Below are 26,633 nucleotides of genomic sequence, written 5' to 3' on the forward strand. Positions count from 1 at the left end.
TCATCGTGTTAAGGAAAAAAGAAATCATCATTTATCTGATGTTTAGGTCTCATCAGAAAGATGAAGGGAGCAGCAATGTTTCAGGGTTGGTGCTAACTTCCAGTTCAACTTATGACACACTGTGGCTCATATTTAGGCTCATAATTTAACTGTGGAAACAGTCAGTAATTAGCACAACAGGACCATTGTAAGACAAAATGTGACACTTGATACCACTTTCTCAAGAACTCTAAGCACCAATTACATTTGATAACATGGAAGTGCAGAGGAGAGATCCTCCACGACTAACCTGATTTTCTGTCTCGATGACCATGGCGCCGAGGTGATTACTCAATTGTAAAAACAGAAGGAATTTTAGACATAAATAACCTCTGAGTTCCAGCTGACATGAACTCATTGGCAGCTTCTGAGCTTGAGCCTCGGAGTCTCTGGGCAGCCATCCATCAGCAGACAGGAAACGCTCCAGGGACAAACTAGCTGGACCCAGTTCTTTTTTAATGCATGACAGACCCCTGCACTTCGCGAGGCCACGAAAGGAGGCCGGAGCAGAGAGAAACGAGTCAAACAAGCAGAAAGGATCACATTGTTCTGGGGGGTCTCAGAAAGACATTATGTTTGTATGACCTCGAAACCTGGGTGTATTATAACCATCGACCTTTATGATAGAAACGCTGATCCCCCCCTCACCTTTAAGATATCTATTTAGAAAAACCCTCTGACAAGACAACAAGAACCACAGAACAAAAAAAGAAAAGAAAAAAAGAGAAATTGTCACGGTCTGGAGGGCAGACCGTGGGGATGTGGGGAAAGGAGGACCCAAAACGCAGACTCTGTGATGCAAACAGTGCTCTTTATTTACAGTGGAAAGCTGTAAACACAATAACTCCCCGTTGCTCCCTCGAACCCCATGTGCGTGCTTCCCTCCGACGTCTGTGCTCGTGCTCGTGCTCCCCGCTGTTGTGTTACTGCACACCCTGTGCGTGCTGCACTTCTGGTCCCTCGTTTCACCTGCAGGACAATACAGAAGCAGCCGTTAAACACTGAACCCGCGCGCGCACACGCACACACACACACACACACACACACACACACACACACACACGATCCGCACTTCCTAATGCTACACACTGACTTGGAGTCTTAGCTTAATGATCCCGCGCCGGTGGGAGCTCCAACTCTCTCCTAAGTAGCTCCCCCGACGAGCCCTGATCACCAACAGGTGTGGCATGAACTTCAGGTGTGGCCAGTCCTTCCGCAGGGCCACACCCCTCAGGCCTGCAGGTGGCTGAGCTCCATCCTCCAGCCACACCCGCAGACATACACACCCATACCCTACCTATACATATGAGTGGGACACAGACTAACACAGCACAGTGCAGAAAAACACACACATCACCAAAATAATAATAACAACAATATCAACGGGAGGTGAGTCAAAACTGCTCACGGACCCCGAGTCCTCCAGAGCTGGGTCCGTGACAGAAATCGCTACTGTTGGATAATTTTCATATTGAACTGAGAATATAAACAGCAAGTGAAACATGATTAAAAGCTCATATGAACAATGCCTGGCGCACCTTTTTTTTTTCCTCAAAAAAAAGACCCAATGTAAATGTCTAGCTCAGGAAATCTTTATTTGATTGTAGTTTATAGCTCTTGACAGATGGATTCAAACAAGTTTTGGTTTGCACAATCTAGGGTCATAACTTTGATTAAACTGCAATAAAACTGCAGTTTAAAGTGATCAACAATCAATATTTCTAAACATTCCAAAATTTAAAAACAAAAGTGGAACTACTGAAGACCTGAATGAAGGTTGTGGGTTTGAATCCACTGGCTTCCAGGGGCTTTTTTTGTGTGAAGGTGAGCATGACTGGTTGCCTGTCCCTCTGAGTTAGACTGGTGGACCGCCTCTCGCCCCATGAAAGCTGGGATGGGCTCCAGCCACCATGTGATCCTCAGTTGGATAAGTGGAAGCAAACTGACAGATGGCCAAGTCTGCTTTTACCTTGAGCCTTACATCTTTGATCGACTGCACCAGAGCTGGCCAGAGGTGGTTAGATGGTTAGATTTGCACAAAGATATGAAAAGTTGTTGCCATAGTACTTGTTTTTAGGTACCACAAATACTATTGATAAAGGAAATACTGGACAATAACTACAATATTAGGTATGTGCGGGTGAAAACAGCCTGCTGTGACTTGTGAAAATAAAAAGTAAATGTAGATATTCTTTGTGCTTGAGTCAGAAAAGCAGGGAAAAGTTGGAAGACAACAAAAACACCCATTTAAATGGGACATTTAGAGGTGAGCAAGTTTTCACTTCATACCAACAATATCATGACGAAATCCCAAGATAGCAATAATATTACCATTATTGTAATATGTTACTTACTGTTGCAAAGCTGTATATTAGTTGGGTGGGGGGTTAGTTGTATATTACTGCAGTTGCTTTGATAAAAGGTGTATTTGATTAAAAGCTAAATTACTGGAGAAATCAAGTGCTTGTGACTGCTTTGCAAGAAAATTCATGGCAGTTTAATCCGTTCAAATATTGCTATCTGAATCAATAAGTCGGACCAACTATTTCACAGAGCAACAAATAAAAATCCAGATAGTACAAATTTATAAAACACTAGTATGTGAAAATAACATCATCAAAGCAGATCACATAAACAGAAATTAAAATGGAAGGTCTCGTAGCGCTTTATCCGTGAAAGGATGAAGATGTAGCCTGTGCCTAAAAACTGCCTGACAGTCGATGGAAAACCAGCAAGACCACAAAACTTCATCTGACAAACACGAAAAAGGAAAACAGCCCGACTGGGAGATGGATCTGATTACGAATGGAATTTAAGATCCAGCGGCTATGAAGTGATGGCACGTCAAATTATAGGGAACAAGCCCCAAACATCAATCCAGAGAGACATGAAGAGGCCAACTCCACTACCATCAGATAAGACTAAACCAATCATATCACACAGGGAAACTGAAGCGTTGGCTGCTAACCCTATCGGGTTTTAATTAGCTGCAGTGGTGCCCGTCACTGAACACGTCAATGTGATCTCGGCCGGACAGCAGCAGCGTCCACGGAAGAAAAGTGAGGGATGGAGCAGAAAGAGGAATGATTAGGATGTGAGTCTGCACCCACTCCTCCTCGGCTGACATCAATTTTTATGAATACATTTATTACATTTCTCTGTGTGTATGTATGTGTGTATGTGTTTGAGGATGGGGGCGCTGGGTGGGTGGGGTGGGGCTTTAAAGCAGGCACCATGCTGTTACCATGGCAACATGAGTCTTTGAAGTTTTTGCCCCCCCTCTTTTTTTCTTTTTTTTTTCTTTTTTTTTTACAGCTGGATATAACAACCAGATCTGCTCTGTTCTCCTCTCAGCTTCTATCCCCTCGCTCACCCCTCTCCCACCGTCACTCCTATTGCAGCATCAAAATTTTTTCTCTTTGAAGACTTAAGCCGATTCCAAGTCAAACCCAATGCTATTTCTGGCTCTATTCAAGACTGAGGCTGTGGCTTTGTGCAGTGCAGTTTTTGACATGTGAGTGCGCGAAAGATGGCAAAAAAAAGGAAAAGGAAAAAAAAGAAAAGAAAGACAAACATGACTCGGTGTGCTGGTGTAAGAGAGAAAATCCTGAAGAGAGAGACGTATGAATGTGTGCAGAACAACAAACAAAAACAAATAGTTTAATTACAAAGCTGCCAGCTGGTCGGGACCGATAATGAGACATGTTGTTTCACTGAATGCATGACTGTGAGTGTGCGTGCTGCATGCGAGTACAGACACAGACCTTTAAAAAAAAAGATATCAAAAGAAAAGGAGGGGAGAGAGAGAGCAGGGAATGGAAAGAAGACGGTGGGAGCAGAGGGAGAGGAGAAGAGATGAAAGGAGGACAGGAAGAGGCGAGAGACAGGAAGAGGAAGACAGGAGGAGGCAGTAAAAACATGGCATGTTGCCTCATCATTATTTCAGATCTGTGTCGTACATAGGTAAGGATAAAATATTAATTATAACTTTCTACTTATACCAAACTCCATGCATGCAAGTCAGTATTCACTCCTGGATCAGTTTTATGCTAAAAACAGCTTTTTGTGGGTTTTGAGGCTTGAGTGGCCAGTGAGAAAAAAAGCCCATATGGCTTTGATTTAACAGACTTTGTTCCATTTTTTTTTTCAAAACATGCTCTTATGTAGATTATTACACAAGAATTTTTGTTAAATATAAACGCTGACATCAGTGGATATCAGTGCAGAGTTATACAGTGTATAACAAACTTATTAGACCACCTGTTACAAGAACAGGAAAACAAATATTTTTGAAATATGTCAAAAGCTTGTTTAAAATTACAAAAATATGTTGTGAGGGAATACATAATAATACATTTAGCACAAGCAAAAAGTATTTTAAGGACATAAAATTTGGGCAAACAGCTGGGGTGCAGGGTATCTCCCGCAAAAAAGCAAGTCCCAAATAAATTCAGCAAATAAACTGCAGTCTTGTTTTCATACCTATACTTGAGCTGGCACACTCGACCTGTCTGTTAGAAATTAATATTCAAATTAACATTTGAAATAACATCAAATGCCATTGATAATAAAATATCATTCAACCAATGAAATTAATTTATCTGTTAATGAATGCATGTAAATAGCTAATTTGGCATATTCATGGAAAAATAATAATTTGTGTTATTATTTAGTTTTAGTGTTTTTTTAAAATAGCAAACAGAATAACAGAAATCTATCTATCTATCTACTAGTAGATTAACTATTAAAGAAAAAATGATTTAAACATGAATGGATGGGATTGGGTAGAAGTCTTTAAATTTGTTAGGCTCTGTGGTTTTCATATATTTATTTAAACATTCAAAAATTAATTAAAATTAATAAAAAAAAATACATGTAAAATTTCCTTGTAATTTTGTTACACAAGTACATATACAAGATTAAGTCTGCTCAAATCACATTTACTTGTTTTTTCTTTTGTACATTCAGTTCATAGCAAGCACATTGTAAGTAAAAATGAATTACTTGAATTAATCAGCCTTTGATTTTATATATATTAGTTGCATTTTACTCAAAATAATTTCTTTATTTTTTGAGGGGACAGGAATCTTTTTTAAATGACATTGTATGAAACAAAAACATGGAAACAATTGCTGTTTTCACTGCTGCCTGCATCTACATGATAAATTTACAGATTGGTGGCCAGCTTACAAAATGCATTAACGATGTTAATGATAAATATATATTTCACTGTGATGCAGTGGTTAGAACTGTCACACCACAGCAAGAAAATCCTGGGTTTGAATCTAGTGGCCGCCTGTGGTCCCTCTGTGTGAAGCGTGCATGTTCTCCCTGTGTCTGCACAGCCTCTCACTGGATTCAAACACTTGTATGTTCGATTAACTGGTGATTCAGGATGAAACCTGCCTCTTATCCTATGCTAGATTTTAATTTTGACCTTTTAATGTTAAGTTTATCATAGCTTTTTCAGGCTTCATGAACTGTAGGTCTAAGTAAACTGCATATATTTACTTACAGAATTACACTATGACTTTATGGTCGCTGCCAAATATGATCATATCCAGTTTAAAAGACAAATCCCCCCCAAAATTGTTTAGCATTTTGACCAAAATGCCAAACTAGAGGCTTTAAACTTCCATCATTTATATACAGTATGCGGTACAGCCATCCCATCACTTACATAACTCGGGTTGCGGGGGAGCCTATTCCCCTATTCATCGCTAACAGGCCCCTACTGTGCAGACACAATTTCCCAAAATGTCAAACTGTTTCTTTTAGAATCAAGAAAAAAAGAGGACAGACATCCATTCAAGCCTTTATCTCCAGGAAAAGGGAGACCTATCATAATCACACATCTGATCTCCATGGTGATCCTGCACATTCGGCTCAAGGTCCCTTTCAAGTCCATGTACCCAAAACGCACTCGTTGCTTTTAATCCAAACCAAGGCTTTTCCACAAAAGCGGTTTTGTTGGGACTGCAGTAATGCGTTTGTCACTGATGCAAGAACAGATAAAAAAAGGAGCGTTTTCCAGAACACTGAGCTGTACAGTTGTATCACACCCAGACATGCTAACCATACAAACATGCATATTTTTTGTTGCCACACATTTTCACCTGACATAAAAACACCTGCTGCTAGGGATGGGTATTGATAAGATTTTAACGATTCCGATTCCATTTTCGATTCTGTTTAACGATTCGATTCCTTATCGATTCTCTTATCGATTATTTTTTTTAAAAAGGAGAACACTAAAGTCGATTAGCTTAGAACTGTGTTTTATATCTTCTCTTTGAACAAGATAGAAATTTAGGAGTAACATGGCCTTACAAACCCAACAGTGAGATCTTAAGAGATTCACAGCCTACGGCTCTTCAATGGGGTGTCACAGGGTCCCCAGGAAAAAAAATGTATATGTAAAATAATAAAATAAATATTCTCCTGTAGCAATAACAAAGTTTAACATAAATTATTCTGTAGCAATTACACAAGAATATCCAGTAATGTCCTGCCTACAATTAAACACATTCACTTACCAAAGTGAAATCGGGGGCATCTGCTGCGGCAAATGGGTGCAAGCCTTTGACCACAAACTTAGACACTGCTCGGTGACATTAGTCTATCCTGGCCTGAAAGGAGACGCTACCGGTAGACTGCAGCGAGAACTGCCAGCATCTGAGCCAGCCAGACTCTGTCTCTCTCATCATGGTTATCTAAATGCAACGCACAGTAATAGCAGGTTTTGTAATAAGGTAAATCGCGCTAACATAATATGCAATGCTAATTGATTAGTTACCTGCAGTATTAACGGGAGAGGACGTGGAAACGCTACCGCTGCTGCTGGGTTGAGCTTCGCTAGTCCGGAGCGGATCAAAAACACGACATTCGTTGAACGCAATCGCGTGTTTTTTGAGCAAATGCTTTTGCATATTCGTAGTGTTTCCTCCCTTTGATGAAATCTCTACTTTGCAAGTATTGCACGTTGCCCTGTTGTCATCCTTTCTCATAAAGTGTAACCAAACTTTTGAGCGTTTGTGCCGCTCAGGCGCCGTGTTTCCTACTGGGTAAAAGACGCTACTCAACGTGATGACGTCATTCGGGGCGACTGGAATCGATAAGGGAATCGTTTTTAAAAGTGGCAAATGATTCCAAGGAATTGAAACAGTGGGAACCGGTTCTCAACAAGAACCGGTTTTCGATACCCATCCCTACCTGCTGCCCACTGTTTGTCTTTTGAAATGAAGGCTAATGTTGCAGCCCAGACAATGGTGTTGCAAATAACACATTTACAGTCTCTGACTGAAGTTTTGCTACACAGCTAGAAATCTGAGGAACAGCTAAAACTGCTTTGAGTATTATGGTGAGTGTTCCCTTTTATGGCACTTGCATTGCTCCACCATGATTACATGCTGCTGAAGCATTAACTATCCCCACAGAGAGTGGGTTGATTTCTGTGCAATCAGACTTTAAGAAAAATACTGGGTGGTCTATCCCATGGTCAAATGATTCATTGCACATGTCAGGGGTATCACACATAAGAATCGGAATCAGCCTGGCAAAGACTCTAATCCGGCTCAGTGGTTGGCTTTGGAAAATAGGAAGGAAGACATGAATTTTGGACATTTAACTGTATTTTCAAAACAGGTTTTACAGTTTTTCTTACTGATAAAGACCTCCTCTATAGCCATCTTTACTACACCAAAGTAATTAAAGTAATAGATACACAATTAACGACAGAACTGTTCATGGCTATTAATTGTATACTATAGAAATTTCTGTTTTGTTTAGTTTTTTTACAAAGTAGTATATTTTCTGTGAATATAATCAAAACTTTGTGTTGTGTAGGATTTCTTTATCATGTTGACAAACTGAAATGTACTGCAGAAATTGTGCTCCTTTATCGCCGAGATAACATGCGTAGTTAAACTTCTTTGTGCCGACAAAAATTGGAAATTTCACTGGTCCAGCCCACTAGAGATCAAAGTGCGCGGTGTCTGGACCTACGATGTCAAACGGGTTTTACATCCCTGGTATGTGTCAATTTATTCCAGATATAAATGAACATTAAAAAGTGGTTTTCAGATGGTCCCTGTGATAGATGGCTCACCCATGCAGGGCTTAACCTGCTTTTTTTCTTTGAATGACAGCGGGATGAGTCGATGAGGAAACAATGGTGGAATGGGTTTTCAGATGCTGTTCATTGTATTATAAATCATTCATTTTTTTATTCTAACATTATGGCTAACTGAGGGACTATTTAATCAGTAAAACGTCATATAATAGAAGAAAGAAATCTCATCACATCTCTCAAAGTCTATGCTGACATCTTCAAATTGTCTAACCAAAATGTCAGAGGTCCTATAGTGAAAACTCATGACTATGATACAAAATGGCAGCAGATCAGTACCTTTTGAAGTGCTGGAAATAGAGTTTGTTTAAAATTTGTACTTTTTACAGTAAACCCTTTCATGCATGAATTATGACAACCTCAATCAAGATTTTCTCGTACTCATACTCAAGTATTCTTACTCATCTTTAGGCATGAAAAAAAGATTTCTGAACTTCATTTTTTTAAACATGTGCTTTTCAAAGAGTTTGTTACAACAGACATTTTAACTTATGAATTTGACACACAAATAAATAATATACGCAGTGTAAAAACTATAAAATAACAAAAATATATATATATTTAAATATGACAATATAATAGTCTCTGACTATATAAACTATCACACACTGATGTTATAGTTTAACATCAGTCACTGGCTGTCCAGTGGGTGGCAGTACAACAACTGATTAATTATTTTGTTCATGCACGTTTGTAAAAATATTCTGAGAACACAACATTCTGTTCCCTCAATAAGAGCACAGTCAAAATAACATCTGGCACATTCACAATCACAGAGACACGAAGCCCCAGAAGAAGACAGAAAAAGTGTGATTTAGACAAAAAACGCTGTCATTTCTTCCTGTAGACATACAGCACCTGTGGACAGTACTGTTTTTGGATCATCTGTTTTACACATTTTACATATATGTATAAAATCCGTTTTATATATAGAATTTTATGCCCAACAAAATGCATTTTTTCTTTTCCTATTAGGGTGATTTAAAACAAGTTGGAAAATCTCTTTACCAAATTAACCTCTATGCCTTTGCCTTATGTAAATATGTAAATATGTAAATATTTAAATATGTAAATGTTATTTTGTTTTTTTTTTTCAGTCTGCAAAAGCAGAAAAGGTGCAGCATTAAGTTGAATATGTAGCTTGTGCTCTACAGATAGTTTTTTTTTTTTTTAAAAAAGCTCTTATTTTGCTTCTCATCAGCATATTAATAGTCGTGTATGTTTATGCATGTTTGGAAAGAAATGAATCGTTTCACAGTGACTCAGAATCTGCAGGATCCAGGGGCCCGACCAGCCTCCCCCTGCTGCCTCAGGCGGAGGGGCCCCAGCGTGGAGTGGGATCTTAGACTTCAGGGCTGAGTGGAACCAGACAGGGTTTTGTCAGAAAGGAGTTGAAGTGGAGATGGGAGGGGTGGGCGGGGTGAATAGGCAAAGAGTGGCAGGCCTTGCCCTTGGAGCCCCACAACTGATACACACAGATGGAAAGCATTAGCCCTCCATTCGAGCACAAAGATGGATGGATTATTAGATAGAAAGTCTGAGTGGAGTTGGAGAGGAGAGAAGGAGAAGAAGGAGGGAAAGGGGTGTGAGTGTAGGCCAAGAGACTGAGAGGAGATGAGACGTGCATTCACATGTAAAAATGTCGAAGAACTCTGACATGTAAACAGTACATGATAATTAAAAAAAACCCAACACATATGAGGAGGAAGGAGGAAGACCATATAGAGACCGGATCTTAGTAGAAACGGTTTGTGCTGATTCAGTTTAGACATGCTTTGATCAAGTCAACATATACATATACATATACATTTGTCCAGGATATTTATTCAGTAATCAAAGTCCACATATGTAACACAGGTGATGGAGTGCTTTTCCACTGATACTGAATTTTTATAGGTGAGGCGTCTTTCCCCACCAAAGTGGATCAGTTTTATTCCAGCCTTTCTTGCAGTGTCACCTACAATCTGGAATCTGTATCACCCTTTTCCAACTTTTTATTAAAGCTACGGCCAGCTACGAGATATTCAAGACTGAGACGCCACAAATAATTTTTTTAAATGAACATAACTTTCTAAAATATCTCTTAGTTATAAATTCTTTGTTGATTGAAGTCTTTACCATCACTTTCATCACTGAGGACTTACAGCCATGTGGCTTAAAAAAGATCTTTCACAGAAACATGCATGCATAAATCTGTCTTTGTGTGCATTTGTATACATTATAAGTGAGTCACTCGCTAAAGGCTGTGACCTTAATCCCAGAGCTATTTATGCACTCTGTCTCTGCACATAAACATAGGCGTTCTCTTTACTTTTACATGCTGTGTGTGTGAAGATACCTATCTCTTAACCTCTAACAGATGTTTCTTCACTAAATCTAAGCGTAGCATTTAATACACACCTAGTTTAATTATCCACTTGGTCTACCTTAGTCATTTAAATCTCATTATTTATTTATTTTTATTTTTTATTTTTGGTTTGACCAAACAATCATACTTACTCAAAACATTTTAAGTGTAAACTAAAGGTGTAGAGATGATTATCATGTCATTACTAGAACAAATAAGTGAAAAAACAGCATGAAATGATTTTTGCTACAATAAATAAATAAATAAATAAATAAATAAAACCTGGGAAAGCTAATTGCATGCTCTCAAAGTCCTGTGCCGTAAGTCCTGCCTCAATCATTGTCTTGATTAGCAAGGAGGGACATAGCAAGATTGTGTGATTAAAACTAAATAACATTACATTTGGACTGTGAACAATCAATGATATAAGTGCACACGATGGGGAGGACCCAAGCCCTAAAATGCTGAGGCAGGCGAGGTAATAAAATTTAAAGTTTAAACAGGAATCCAGAAACCAAGCATGAGGAACAACACACAGGGAGCACAAACAAAAAAACAGCTTGGAGCAGGGCAAAGGTGACGAGACAACAAAGATTGAATAAAAAGGAGGGGTAAAAACCAGAAGTGAAACTAAAACAAGGCACAGGAGGAAAAAGTAAAGCGGGACTAGTACGCCAAGACTAGTACTAAACCGGACAGGGGAACATGGATTGACAAATCTACTTATGCACAGAGGAACTCAAGACAGGGAATAACGAGGAGAGCAGAAACACCAGAAGCATCATCAGAAGAGGAACCAACATTTAAAAAAGGAAAACACACTTTAAAGCAGAAAACAGTATCTGGAGACTGGCTGATTCATTTAAGTGCCCAGTCACCCAGACTGCATCAATGACCAGACTATTATGTTTATAACTCAAGATACAGTTAGTTGTTTCTTGAGATTATATGATAGATGAAAGGGTGTTGTACCTACAGATATACTTCATCCTACAGATTGATTAGTGTGTAATTATATTATATAACAAAATATTAATTATATATTCTCATAAACTTAGAGTTAAACCAATAAAAATACATAGCGGGAGGTTTCTGTAAGCTCCCACATTGCTCCCATCTTTGTCCCAACTGACAAAGATGGACTTCTCCATTCTGCCTAATCACACTTTATGTATGTGGCTAAAGATCAAACACAGACATAGCACGCCCAAGGCGGAGGATATAAAAAGTCTTTGGCATTCATGTGCAGCAGAGGCAAATTTTAATTAATGCCTGCACCTTCAATCTCAAGATACAGTCCTGATCAAAAGTTTAAAATGTTTTGTCTCACTCCCATTTCTTCTTGTGGCATGTTGAAGCTCTACTTGGAACCTTGTTAAGATCCAACAATGCAAAATATGATTTTTTTATTTTTATTTTTTTTTTTTACCATTTTTCAAGTGGTCTTAAACTTTTGATCGGGACTGTATATGAGTATCTGTATCACAATAAGGACTGTTTATTTTTAAAATGACTGAATCATTTTAACCTGAACAGTGAGTGCTTCAGATGATGTTACTAACAGCAAGGTAGATAGCTTCATGGACATACAATTGCAGTGGTGGTTAAATGAATAGTTTGAACACACCTATCCCTTTACTCTCTCATCTTGACCCTCCCAGTGCGATGAGATGATGCTAGATTCCATCCTGGAAAACCAAAAGAAAAATAAAAGGCCCTCTTGACTCACTGTTTACATGCTGTCTCCATAGGAATCTTATGGTAAAGCAGATACACCTTGATCTCTCTGCTGCAATGCTGTTAAGCCAGACATTACCTCAAGAGCCATTCACTGCACTTTGCCTGTATCCCTTGCTTCCCTACCCCTTCTATTCATCTTGCTTTTCTTATACACACCTCTGCTCTTCTTTATCTTCAAAGCCCATTGCAGCCCATTTCATTCTGAAATAAAGGGGCTAAATGAGGCTTCTTTAGCAGAAAACACCCTCAGGGCTCACCTTTCTTTGGTAACGAAGGGAGTGGTCATCCTTAGTTATGCAGGAAGCTGCTTCTCTGGCTTTGAACCAAAGAGATTCAAGCATCAGGGCGAGTCGCACGCATCAGCTAGACTTGTTTGTGTTTATTTAGACATGTTCTTGTCTGCATAGCTGTGGCAGATAATAGCTATAAGTACTGTTTTTTTTAACTGAATTTTGAGGTTGCACTTCTACTCTGCTACATGTCAGATAAAAATATTATACTCTTTATATTGTCTTTTAGATCTATCGCCATACTGGATTTACTTGTCGCTTTTAAGATTCTGATTACATTAAACTATGGGAAAAAAAGATGTTGAAATAAAATAAAATAAAAGTTTAAAACTATTTCCCTAAACCATTCAAAATATTTTCCATCCATTGTCTTCACTTCAACAGAAACCATAGTTCCTAGAAAAGCCACTTGAGGCTGGCTCCAATCTCACTTCCCAGAGATTCCAAAGGAACCTCCAGAGCTGAAAACTTAAGCCAGTACAGAAGGGCCAAAAATGGCAGTTTCCCTACAGTCGGTGCCATTACAGCAGTTTCGCACCAAATAGGTGTCAGTCCCAGTTCATACAATAGATTAGAGCCCTGCACTGGGACCAGACGGTTAAAATAAGACAGCATGTCCCGAGATTGTCAGCTGGGTGGAGAGTATAACTGATCTTACTAATTATGTGCTATTACTATGTGTTAATATGCAAGAGGTCCGCCCCCTAGTGTCAGATCTCTCATATGACTCTGCGGCTCAGTTCATCTTATAGCAGTGTTTTTGCCAAAGCACGCTGCTGTTTGCAATTAAAATGCTTCTTACGTTCACCAAACAGCAGCTTCTTTCTAGAAAAGCTAATGAAGATGTGGAATATTTAGCACCTAAATATCCAGATGTTTTCCTCAAGAATCACAAAGAAGCTTAAAAAATAGTGAATAATAGACTGAATTCAACAGATGGCCAGAAATCTGGCTGCAGATTTCTCATATTTTGATATTGTTTTCCCTTCCCACAAATGGCCAAAATAAAGTTCATTCAGACACAATATTAAACAGCTTTTTAGAATTTAAGGAAAGAAAAGACGGTGAAAAGATTCAAATTGAAGGTTGACTGATTAGGTTTTTTTTTTCCTAATCAGCTTGTGAGATAAAATTCAACACTCCATAAGAAGATTACATTTGAGTATTAGGTAGGAAAAGTCTGCCCAATAGAACATTATTTTCATTTTGATATTTTATGTTTCTGAACCATGATTCTAAATCACCCATGAATGTTAGCAAGAACGGTCACATGTCCACATGGTACTCTGCCCTACGGCAAATGTTGATTGAACTTCCTGACAATTAGCTGCAAACTTCCCCAAAAAACTAATGGATGGAAAATAACCATTGCTTGCACCTATAATATAGTCACCCAGAAGCTAGTAAACAGGACTTTATTAAAGGACTAGGAATTAAAAAGGGTGCATTTGATAGCAACATCAGTTGCTCAGTCAGCAAGCACATGGTGTACCAGTACTGGATGTACAAATTGGTTTTCTGGATGACACGATGCTGGCATCTCCCATCAGCGCAGATGTTGGTTTCTATCAAATACAGATGCCTCCTTTCTTCTCTTCTGTTTCCTGTGCACTCCTCTCTTTGGTTGCACTTGCATGCGTAGCAAATGGTTTTGGTTGATGCCTTGGGAGAAATTACATTAAATGGTGTCAGAGCGCGGAGTGTCTGATGTAGGAGTCGTGAGGGTTTACTGCTGTGCTACCGCTGCTCACAGAACACAATCACAAAACAAACTGTTCCAGACCGGCAGCAGAAAATGTTTTGAGCAGTCTGAAAGTCTGCATTGCTGCTAATGACCGACTGTCTTCTCTTTTCCTGCGAACACTCGCAGGCTCATGCTTGACAGGGGGAAGAAAGGACACCTGCACTGCAAAATGGAGCTTCAGTTTTGTTTGTTTTTTTGCATGACTAGTTCATTCAAATGACAGAATACTTATTTAGTTTGTTGGTAATTATATCTTATCTCTGCAAAAGGGAAGAAAAACATTACTAAATATTCTGATAGCATTTTCTGGTCCATGAGTTCATTAACCCTTTCAGGCCTTTAAAGGCAATGAAGCAAAACACCTAGATCAGAGCTGAGCTCCTGGACAGTCTGAGGTTCAACCTGGCAGCGTTGAATGGACCGAAACATAAAGTCCCAGAGGTGTTCTAGAACATTTAGGTTAGGTAAGTGTGAAGTGTCAATGATATCAATTGATCCTGGTACCTAATGGCATTCAGAGTCCTGTTGTCTAGGTTGAGCCTGTTGAGGTCATGAATATGCCTCCACAGACCATCCTGCTGATGGAATAACAATCTTGTGCAGTCGACATAGAGTAGCCTCCTTTCTCCTGGAATGTCCTCCATGCTCGTATGACTTTACTGGCAGACACAGTCTGTATGTCTGTATATGTAGAACATTACATCTGTTATGACATTCATATGCTGGATGACAGTCACTCTGGTTCACTTTTTTTTTTTTTTTCCCAATTCAAGGTGAAAGATCTGAATTTGAGCCTGAAAGAAATGAAGTGAAGCAGACAAACACACACCCGGAAAGGCTACACAGGAGCCATTTTTTCATCTTTGACTATTATTTCCAACTGTTTCCAGTTGTGACTACAGTAATCAAACAGCTAAAGGGCCCCACCACTTGGCCAACAGTGGTCACTGCAATTACAAGGCAAAGATATTCAAAACTGTTCTCAGAAATGGTGATTTGGTGGCCCCCAGTGGATTCACATTGCTATTACAAGTCTGTATTCTTAAAACGGATCGATCATACAACAGAAGCAGCGGGATTTACCAAACATTTAATAAATGATTTTGCAATACAAAACATCTGTGCAAAAATATTCAGACAAAATACAAAGCCAAGGCCTCTCTTGATCAATATGCATGTAAACCTGTTATGGGTACACTGGCATTGAAATATACATATACTTTTGTTTCTTCTTACCAATAAAAGACAAAAAAAGGCACTATAATGAATTTTTGCCAAATACAAAAATACCTAAACTTGATTAAGATTCACAGTCTTGTGTACAAGTGGTTTGTGCACTGCTATATTAGTACATAGACTACATAAAAAAAGATGACTGTAGCCACAATGACGGCACCCAATGGTTGAAACCTTCACTTGAGCATTTTCACTTTTATTATTTTATTCTATTAGACTCTGTACACTCATACGGTAGCCATGCCTTATACTATTCTCTGCCTTATTAGCAATTGTCAGTGACAGCATCCTTAACAAAATGAGAAACGTCCTGTATTAAATAAGGCTTCACTGATGTCAAAAATCAAGTGAGAAGTGGACTGGACTGGGGGAGTCGCCCCCTGTTGGCCATCAGTGCAGACTGCGTTGGCCTTGCTTTTTTAAATCTGGAAGCAAAGTCCAGCTTATATATACAGTCTATGTTAGTATTCGTACATCATTTACATTGCTGGAGCTCATGGGTAAAGATGCTTAGGTAGCTCACTCTGCTTTAGAAAAATAGAATCACAAAAACACACAGAGAGGAAAGGCATTTGAAAAATACACTCTCAAATGATTTCAAATAGCATGGAAACAAGAGCACACCCTTCATGCTGCTAATAACAGCCAACCAGCTTCACTACTGACCTCTACTCACTTGAATGCTGAGGAAAACTAAAGAGCAGTAGGATTTATAAAGACAACTGAATTTGATTGTGATGCCATTTTTGCAGCTACTTTTTTCTTGTTGCTACATTTCACATGTGTCCACTTACTTTACAACTCAGAAATGCACTTTATTCTCTGCATGTCCTCAGTAAAAACAACCCGGATGTGTTATTGCTGTAGTTAAAACATGCACTCAGGAACATTCGCACCCATAGATTGTTGACTTGACACATTACTGCTGGTTTTCTGACTTTTGTTTTGAGGGAATGAAAGAAGCTTCATATTTGGCCTCTCATAAACCATCGTGGATGGCTGAGGCATAGTTTGTGCGGCTACGAAACTGAGACTCACCAAACACACACTTCGTCATCCTTCACTGGGAAACAGACAAAACGGTCAGACTTTTTTTTCAGGTTGTACTTTTTCTGTTAAAAGCTGCACGTGCTGAGCTCCTTGTCAGAATCCTGTACATGTTAATACAGTCGCCACTTGGTGTGTTAAAAACAAGTTGCAATAATATCGCAGCACACCTAATTTGCAGTATCCTTATTTAGATGCAACATTCTTCTGTCTATGTACATGGCTGAGATCTCATAAGCACCTAACTACTATAAGCATTATGCATTTGAACCCTTTTACTTTTATTATTCTTCCATGTTTTGCTTCTTTTGCTTTTTTTTTTTTCTTTTTGCACAATACAGACGTATAAATACAAAGAAGGGAACAGACCAGGACGAGGTATCCAAATTAAATTTGAACTTTTTTTTTCCCATCTCCAAAATGAAATCCGTAAAAACTTTCGGAAAAAACATAAACGTCTCATATCTGGGATCTAAGCTCAAAGAGGTTGAATATTTACAGGTCTGCAGTGATGACTGAGTCGTTGTACATCAGCACATCAGAGTCAGGGGTAAGCAGTGCTGACGTCTGAGACACGTGGTCCACCATCCCCTTCTGGGAGATTTGTCCGTACACCTGAGCCGACCCTCCGCCGCTCCCCGGCATGATGCAGTGGGACAGCAGTGGCGTGTTGGCGTCATGGTTGGAGCCCGTAGTGGAGGGCACACCGCTGACGTGACCCGTGCTGGTGGAGCCGCTAGCGCTGCTGGGGGAGCGGCTTTTGGGAGGGGGCAGGTGGTGCTGGATTACCCTAGTAGGCGGAGCTGGGGGTGCAAAGTGAGCTGGGAATGCTGCGTATCCTGGCGAGATTGGGTATCCGTTGACTGGGATAAAGCGCTGGTGGGTTTGGGTCATGGCCATGGGCGTCCATGCTGGAACTGCACCCATCTGTCCCGGCGCGGGAATAGCCTGGGCTGGGTAGAGGTACCCCGCGGCGGCGGCAGCAGCGGCAGCATAGCGTGGGTTGCTAAGGTTGCTGACGGGGCTGGCGCTGAGCGAGGTGGTCTGAGTGGTGGCGTTGCCTCCTCCTCCAGAGGGCGTGCTGGAGCTGGCGTGGGACGACAACCCCTCCCAAGCTCGCAGGCGGGCGTGAATATCCTTGAAGCGCGGCCGACGTGCTGGTCCTTCCTGCCAGCACTCTGTCATCAGACCATAAAACCTAAAAGCCAACAGAGTTATTTCATTACCACAACAGCAACAATCAGACTGCTTCTAAAACTCTATTTGAATTGAATACACTAAACTAACCCTAATACCAGAGTCCAATAAAGACACTTGCACACTTGGGTTTCACCATTAGCTGGATGCACTATCTTCTTGTATACTTCTCATATTGCACCGGTAATTGCAACATACCTTGGTGGGCAGTCTTCGGGGCAGGGCAGCAGCTGCCTCTTTCTCACCATCTCCATCACTTCCTGGTTCGAGAAACCATAGTAGGGCTGTAGCCCGTGGGAAGGGAAGCAACTGTATTAGAAAATAAATCTAAACATGAACACAGGACCATGGTGCCAAGAACAGTTAAGGCCCCATCTCATCGCGAAATGTGCCCACAGAGGCCAGAAGGCGAAAAACCTGAAAACACATTCAGGAAAAAACCAGAACACACAGGCATGAAGAAAGTCATGGCTCAACCTGCTTGTGTGGATACACGCAAAGGGGACAAGCAGCTCCTTGAGAAATCTGGACTTGTCCCCTTTTATTTACAGAAAAACGATTACAGAATCGTTCCAGGCTACCTGCGTAGAAGAAAGGCAGAGAAAGAAAAGGCTAAGCAGGACAATGATGCCTGGTTAACAAAACAACAGGAAACAGTTAAACCACTGGCCGAACAGGAGAAACAAAACATTCTCCAGGGCCTAAAGAGGAGGTTTAATGAGCTAAACTTTGAATATCAATCCCTCCCTTTTACTATCTCCCCTTCACAGCACAAAAAATACAATTACAAAATGTTTCTCGAAGAGGCAATGAGTCAAGTTGAAAAAGACATTGCCCTTTTTGAGGAACATAAATACATTTACGTAGGCAGGGAAGATGCATCTGACGAACAACAGTTACAGCGGACTCCACTGCCACCCATTAGACCGAAAAACACAAAGTTGACACCCGCTCCTCAAGTCACACAATCAACGAAAAAGGAAACTTTCTCGACCGACAACCTACCACCTTTTCGTAGGATGTGTGTTCCACCTATATCCAGAAGTGGAAAGCAACCGATTCCCACCCAATCAGTTATAATTCCACAACCTAGTCCTGTCCCTCTGCCACCTATTTGTAAAAAAGCTGAATCTACACCCCGACCACCTGTAAGACCTCCAATGAAACGAGGTGTAACACCCATCCTTCCACCCATTTCCACCAAAAAGCTGTAGTGCTGTACCGTTAGAGTAGTTTTTTAACTACCTAACCCCCAACCGGTCTTGACAGAAGCCGCACCATCTGAGCCTGGTTCTGTCGAAGGTTTCTTCTTTTTAAGACAAAGGAGTTTTTCCTTCCCACCGTCGCCCAGTGCTTGCTCAGATGGGATCATTTGATTGTTGGGGTTTTCTTAAACATAAATTGGCCTATTGAAAAAATTTAGTGTTTCTTACTACATTTTATTTTCAATAGACCAATTTATGTTCAAAAAAAAAATTACAGCAGAAAAGAAAGCATGGGAGACATCTGATGCATTTCATTGCTTTTTAAAAAATAATTTATAATTTATCTGGAACAAATAAAAGAAAGTAAAACTAATCTTTTGTGGATTCTTTTCTTCAATAAGTAGTAGAATAGGCAGTTCTTTATACATAAAGCGTAGTGTTTTGTTAAAAAATAAAGTGGCACAGCGGCACTGTGGTAAAGGCCTGTGTTTTTACCATCAGCGTGACAGCACCGTGCCGCCTTTGCAGTTTTAAGACCCAGGGAAACAAGCCTGCCAGCGCTCTGTAGCGGCTGTGACCGCTGCCGATAAGGAAAGGCTGCTCTTCATAGAGGACTCAAGCTCGGGGAAACCTTTTCTGGTCGACTCTGGCTCCCAGAAGAGCCTCTGGAACTCTTGTGTCGTCTTTACAATGGTATATTATTTAATCTCAAAAAAAACAAAATTAAAAAAAATTGGAGATTTCCCGTATCACATAACATGTGCAGGTACACTGGTACAGCACATGTGAGCGAAATTCTTATGTGTGTGCAACAGAGGTGTGCAAAATACAATAACATAAGAACAAGCAAAATATACGAATGGGTAAATCTGAGAATTATAAGAATAAATATATGTACAAATATAAGAGTGTATGTTAGGGCTGTTCGATATAACGATATATATCAAATGACGATATAAAAATGTCTATCGTTTCCTATTACGCTATCGTTTGTTTCATGATGTCGTAAAATAAACTGTTTACAGCAGTATTTTTCATCGTTTTGACGGTCACCTTAGTGGCTATATTAATTTCTTAAAGTTCTCTCTTTCTCTTATATTTAATATAACCACACTATGGGCGGGCAAGTGCCTGTTTTTACGTGTTTTCGTTAGCAACAATGACGGTAAAACCATCGCGTGGTTCCGCTGTACGCTTGTTTGTTTTCCACGTAAACCTTTCACAATAAAGCTCAAGATCCTGTTGAGACTTTTCAAAACAAACTGAATCACATGAGAGAGTATGCAGAGTTTACAGATGAGAAGCAAACAAAGAGCCGTCAGACTCAAACTATATGTATACACCTGCCCGCCTTCGTAAACAACTAAATGCTATGTTGCCCTATCATTTTTTGATTGGTCCACATGGTATATTTTTTCACCAATAGGAAAGGCTGGGGGAGTTGGGAGGGGGACTGAGTGCTTTCTAGTGTTTTTCCTTATAAAAACCGTTTCTTCCCGCAGTAAATATAAACAACGATAGTATTCAGGAAGAAAACCTGCATATATTATACTGAACATAAAGTTGTTTGCAAAACTTGTGCATAATTTTTACAAATGTACAACTTCTATTCGCATTTCAAGTTATGAAAACAATTCCTTAAACATGTTTGTGGCTTTTACAGTAAAAATGACAAGTATTTTCTACTCGGATTTTGAATTTTTTTTGTCTGAATTTAGATCTATTGTGCAAATATAGTATAAATGAAAAATTAACTCAAATTTCAGATATTTGAGGTTGTGCCAAAAAAAAAAAAAAAGAAGAAGATTTTTTTAAAGGTGAAATATAGAGGTAAAATCAAAAGTAGTCAAAAACGGCCAATTATACTCTGGACCCCAGAGGGTTACTAAATACATTTACATGTCTTGGTGACTGCAGCTGGAACCTTGGCAAAAAGTGTATGTGTGTGTGTGGAATGCTAGCTACCAGCATTCATAATATAATAGTTACAATAGCAACAGTAACCAGGGGGGTGGGGCTTAAATGACAGAACAAAGACAGGCTGCCATGATGTCACATGCCAGGCCACCATGATGTCACATGCCAGGCCACCATGATGTCACATGCCAGGCCATAAAAATCTATAAATAGGGGTGCCTCGACACACAGTTGTAGAATTCCCTTGCAGGTGATTTTAAGCTAGCGATTGAATTGTGTTTTCAGATGAAAGCGCTTATAACCTTCTCCCAAAGTAGAGTACTCTTCCTCCACCCAAACCTAAAATGTATATTTCTAAATACAGGGAAGCAATTGTATTAGAAAATAAATATAAAAATGAACACAGGACCATGGTGCCAAGAACAGTTAAGGCCCCATCTCATCGCGAAATGTGCCCACAGAGGCCAGAAGGCGAAAAACCTGAACACACATTCAGGAAAAAACCAGAACACACAGGCATGAAGAAAGTCATGGCTCAACCTGCTTGTGTGGATACACGCAAAGGGGACAAGCAGCTCCTTGAGAAATCTGGACTTGTCCCCTTTTATTTACAGAAAAACGATTACGGAATCGTTCCAGGCTACCTGCGTAGAAGAAAGGCAGAGAAAGAAAAGGCTAAGCAGGACAATGATGCCTGGTTAACAAAACAACAGGAAACAGTTAAACCACTGGCCGAACAGGAGAAACAAAACATTCTCCAGGGCCTAAAGAGGAGGTTTAATGAGCTAAACTTTGAATATCAATCCCTCCCTTTTACTATCTCCCCTTCACAGCACAAAAAATACAATTACAAAATGTTTCTCGAAGAGGCAATGAGTCAAGTTGAAAAAGACATTGCCCTTTTTGAGGAACATAAATACATTTACGTAGGCAGGGAAGATGCATCTGACGAACAACAGTTACAGCGGACTCCACTGCCACCCATTAGACCGAAAAACACAAAGTTGACACCCGCTCCTCAAGTCACACAACCAACGAAAAAGGAAACTTTCTCGACCGACAACCTACCACCTTTTCGTAGGATGTGTGTTCCACCTATATCCAGAAGTGGAAAGCAACCGATTCCCACCCAATCAGTTATAATTCCACAACCTAGTCCTGTCCCTCTGCCACCTATTTGTAAAAAAGCTGAATCTACACCCCGACCACCTGTAAGACCTCCAATGAAACGAGGTGTAACACCCATCCTTCCACCCATTTCCACCAAAAAGCTGTAGTGCTGTACCGTTAGAGTAGTTTTTTAACTACCTTACCCCCAACCGGTCTTGACAGAAGCCGCACCATCTGAGCCTGGTTCTGTCGAAGGTTTCTTCTTTTTAAGACAAAGGAGTTTTTCCTTCCCACCGTCGCCCAGTGCTTGCTCAGATGGGATCATTTGATTGTTGGGGTTTTCTTAAACATAAATTGGCCTATTGAAAAAATGTAGTGTTTCTTACTACATTTTATTTTCAATAGGCCAATTTATGTTCAAGGAAAAAAAAAATTACAGCAGAAAAGAAAGCATGGGAGACATCTGATGCATTTCATTGCTTTTTAAAAAATAATTTATAATTTATCTGGAACAAATAAAAGAAAGTAAAACTAATCTTTTGTGGATTCTTTTCTTCAATAAGTAGTAGAATAGGCAGTTCTTTATACATAAAGCGTAGAGTTTTGTTAAAAAATAAAGTGGCACAGCGGCACTGTGGTAAAGGCCTGTGTTTTTACCATCAGCGTGACAGCACCGTGCCGCCTTTGCAGTTTTAAGGCCCAGGGAAACAAGCCTGCCAGCGCTCTGTAGCGGCTGTGACCGCTGCCGATAAGGAAAGGCTGCTCTTCATAGAGGACTCAAGCTCGGGGAAACCTTTTCTGGTCGACTCTGGCTCCCAGAAGAGCCTCTGGAACTCTTGTGTCGTCTTTACAATGGTATATTATTTAATCTCAAAAAAAATTAAAAAATTAAAAAAATTGGAGATTTCCCGTATCACATAACATGTGCAGGTACACTGGTACAGCTCATGTGAGTGAATTTCTTATGTGTGTGCAACAGAGGTGTGCAAAATACAATAAACCCCAGAGGGTTACTAAATACATTTACATGTCTTGGTGACTGCAGCTGGAACCTTGGCAAAAAGTGTATGTGTGTGTGTGGAATGCTAGCTACCAGCATTCATAATATAATAGTTACAATAGCAACAGTAACCAGGGGGGTGGGGCTTAAATGACAGAACAAAGACAGGCTACCATGATGTCACATGCCAGGCCACCATGATGTCACATGCCAGGCCACCATGATGTCACATGCCAGGCCATAAAAATCTATAAATAGGGGTGCCTCGACACACAGTTGTAGAATTCCCTTGCAGGTGATTTTAAGCTAGCGATTGAATTGTGTTTTCAGATGAAAGCGCTTATAACCTTCTCCCAAAGTAGAGTACTCTTCCTCCACCCAAACCTAAAATGTATATTTCTAAATACAGGGAAGCAATTGTATTAGAAAATAAATATAAAAATGAACACAGGACCATGGTGCCAAGAACAGTTAAGGCCCCATCTCATCGCGAAATGTGCCCACAGAGGCCAGAAGGTGAAAAACCTGAACACACATTCAGGAAAAAACCAGAACACACAGGCATGAAGAAAGTCATGGCTCAACCTGCTTGTGTGGATACACGCAAAGGGGACAAGCAGCTCCTTGAGAAATCTGGACTTGTCCCCTTATATTTACAGAAAAACGATTACGGAATCGTTCCAGGCTACCTGCGTAGAAGAAAGGCAGAGAAAGAAAAGGCTAAGCAGGACAATGATGCCTGGTTAACAAAACAACAGGAAACAGTTAAACCACTGCCCGAACAGGAGAAACAAAACATTCTCCAGGGCCTAAAGAGGAGGTTTAATGAGCTAAACTTTGAATATCAATCCCTCCCTTTTACTATCTCCCCTTCACAGCACAAAAAATACAATTACAAAATGTTTCTTGAAGAGGCAATGAGTCAAGTTGAAAAAGACATTGCCCTTTTTGAGGAACATAAATACATTTACGTAGGCAGGGAAGATGCATCTGACGAACAACAGTTACAGCGGACTCCACTGCCACCCATTAGACCGAAAAACACAAAGTTGACACCCGCTCCTCAAGTCACACAATCAACGAAAAAGGAAACTTTCTCGACCAACAACCTACCACCTTTTCGTAGGATGTGTGTTCCACCTATATCCAGAAGTGGAAAGCAACCGATTCCCACCCAACTAGGTATAATTCCACGACCTAGTCCTGTCCCTCTGCCACCTATTTGTAAAAAAGCTGAATCTACACCCCGACCACCTGTAAGACCTCCAATGAAACGAGGTGTAACACCCATCCTTCCACCCATTTCCACCAAAAAGCTGTAGTGCTGTACCGTTAGAGTAGTTTTTTAACTACCTAACCCCCAACCGGTCTTGACAGAAGCCGCACCATCTGAGCCTGGTTCTGTCGAAGGTTTCTTCTTTTTAAGACAAAGGAGTTTTTCCTTCCCACCGTCGCCCAGTGCTTGCTCAGATGGGATCATTTGATTGTTGGGGTTTTCTTAAACATAAATTGGCCTATTGAAAAAATGTAGTGTTTCTTACTACATTTTATTTTCAATAGGCCAATTTATGTTCAAAAAAAAAATTACAGCAGAAAAGAAAGCATGGGAGACATCTGATGCATTTCATTGCTTTTTAAAAAATAATTTATAATTTATCTGGAACAAATAAAAGAAAGTAAAACTAATCTTTTGTGGATTCTTTTCTTCAATAAGTAGTAGAATAGGCAGTTCTTTATACATAAAGCGTAGTGTTTTGTTAAAAAATAAAGTGGCACAGCGGCACTGTGGTAAAGGCCTGTGTTTTTACCATCAGCGTGACAGCACCGTGCCGCCTTTGCAGTTTTAAGGCCCAGGGAAACAAGCCTGCCAGCGCTCTGTAGCGGCTGTGACCGCTGCCGATAAGGAAAGGCTGCTCTTCATAGAGGACTCAAGCTCGGGGAAACCTTTTCTGGTCGACTCTGGCTCCCAGAAGAGCCTCTGGAACTCTTGTGTCGTCTTTACAATGGTATATTATTTAATCTAAAAAAAATTTTAAAAATTTAAAAAATTGGAGATTTCCCGTATCACATAACATGTGCAGGTACACTGGTACAACACATGTGAGCGAAATTCTTATGTGTGTGCAACAGAGGTGTGCAAAATACAATAAGAGGAGGAAGAGGAGAAGTCTATCTTATGGCCAACCTCTGACTGTATCTTGGTCACATTACCCAGCAAAACCCAGTATGCAGGTTCACCTGTAACAGTCCTTGTGCCACAGATCAACACTGTTGCTTCTACATTAAACAGAAGAGCAGTGACGTGGGTGCAGGTCTCCGTGACTCCGGCCTTACAGCTGGAGTGGGCGGCTTCAACCTTCCCTGTGATGCTCACAGTGACCCATGGCTGCAATGCTGGTTCATTCAGTCTTTGAGAGTGCAGGACCTGAAACACACACACAAAGTTCTTGTCTTTAAATGAACTATGAGCCAAGGCTGACATAAATGTTTTATCTACTTAATCATTAATGTAACAGTGTTTAGAAAGTTAGCACATACATGTAATTTTTCATTTCTTTATGTGTCCATCTATAGAACGCTGCATGTTATATTCTAAATCTGCCTGTTCTGTCAGAAACCTGCCTGCAGAAAATGAACCTAAAGGATGTAATCACTTTCAAGATGGAGAAAGCATAAAGTGACAATTATGAATCACTTAATATGATAAGGAGATTCTGCAGGTCATTAATCAATGTATAAAATTAAAATAAAATGCATTTTTAGTGACACAAGATACAAATATGGAAGCAAGATGTATAATCGCTCAGTTTGGGGAAATTGTGGGTAGCCTGCAAGAGCCTCAACTTCTCCATACCCACAATGTGCAACAAATGGGCACAGCTGATCTTCAACAGTGGAACATCGGCCAGTTACTTCCAACTTTAACGCAGCTTGTAGTCTTGGAGAGCAGCACACCAAAACTGCATGCACAACTTCTGCTAACAGTGGAAACGGATTAAGAAATCCATGCAAACAGATTCATAAACCGAAAGAATATTATTTTACAGGATTAATTATCATATCAGCCGCTGGCTGATCACAAACCCTGAGGGTTTATCCACAGTATTTCTGATTTCGCGCCATTACCCCGATTCATAGCGGAAGCCGGTTTTTTACTTCCGCTTGCGCTGTTGTTGACAGTTGCGGGGTTACACCTTCACTGTTGATAAAGATTTCTCTCACTGCAGTTTGTTTTACCTGGAGTAAATGGCAACACATCGAAGGTGGATACACAGTAAAGATGTTTTAAAAAGCAGCGAGGACAGTTCAGTTGCAGTGCCTCACCCGTCACTTCTCACGGAGTGGGTAGATGACATGAAACTATGGCCCGATGTTAGCTACATCGACATTATTAATTACCTTGTATTTTCCGAAGGCGTTGATGGCGAGGAATTACGTAATTACAAGAGCACCGAGGCGTATAATTACCTGCACAGCAACAAAATTGATAAAGTACTGCTCAACAAACAAGGCGACTTTATTTTTCTTAAAGCAGCTGTAGAGCCGAGCCAGAGTATTAATCAAGCGAAACACTTAGCATGGGCAATGCTAAGAGAAAGTGGAGTAGTGGAGACAGTCGGCTGTTCCTGTATC

The 26,633-nt window shown here is 40.2% G+C and overlaps 2 protein-coding genes across 2 annotated transcripts; one reads left to right on the forward strand and one right to left on the reverse strand.

Annotated features, from left to right (window-relative positions):
- Positions 1-15,358: 15,358 nt before the first annotated feature.
- On the reverse strand, positions 15,359-26,112 carry LOC112436287 (inactive tyrosine-protein kinase transmembrane receptor ROR1-like). Its single transcript, XM_076876112.1, has 3 exons — positions 25,239-26,112; positions 17,967-18,052; positions 15,359-17,769 (listed from the first exon to the last, which is right to left on the reverse strand). The coding sequence occupies exons 2-3, from the start codon at positions 18,020-18,022 to the stop codon at positions 17,067-17,069; spliced, it is 759 nt and encodes a 252-aa protein (XP_076732227.1). The 5' UTR covers positions 18,023-18,052; positions 25,239-26,112; the 3' UTR covers positions 15,359-17,066.
- Positions 21,118-22,519, forward strand: LOC143413231 (uncharacterized). The gene has a single exon (XM_076875997.1). The coding sequence runs from the start codon at positions 21,235-21,237 to the stop codon at positions 22,165-22,167; it is 933 nt and encodes a 310-aa protein (XP_076732112.1). The 5' UTR covers positions 21,118-21,234; the 3' UTR covers positions 22,168-22,519.
- Positions 26,113-26,633: the final 521 nt, after the last annotated feature.

This window comes from Maylandia zebra, linkage group LG17, assembly GCF_041146795.1.
Source record: "Maylandia zebra isolate NMK-2024a linkage group LG17, Mzebra_GT3a, whole genome shotgun sequence".
NCBI classification, from domain to species: Eukaryota; Metazoa; Chordata; class Actinopteri; order Cichliformes; family Cichlidae; genus Maylandia; species Maylandia zebra.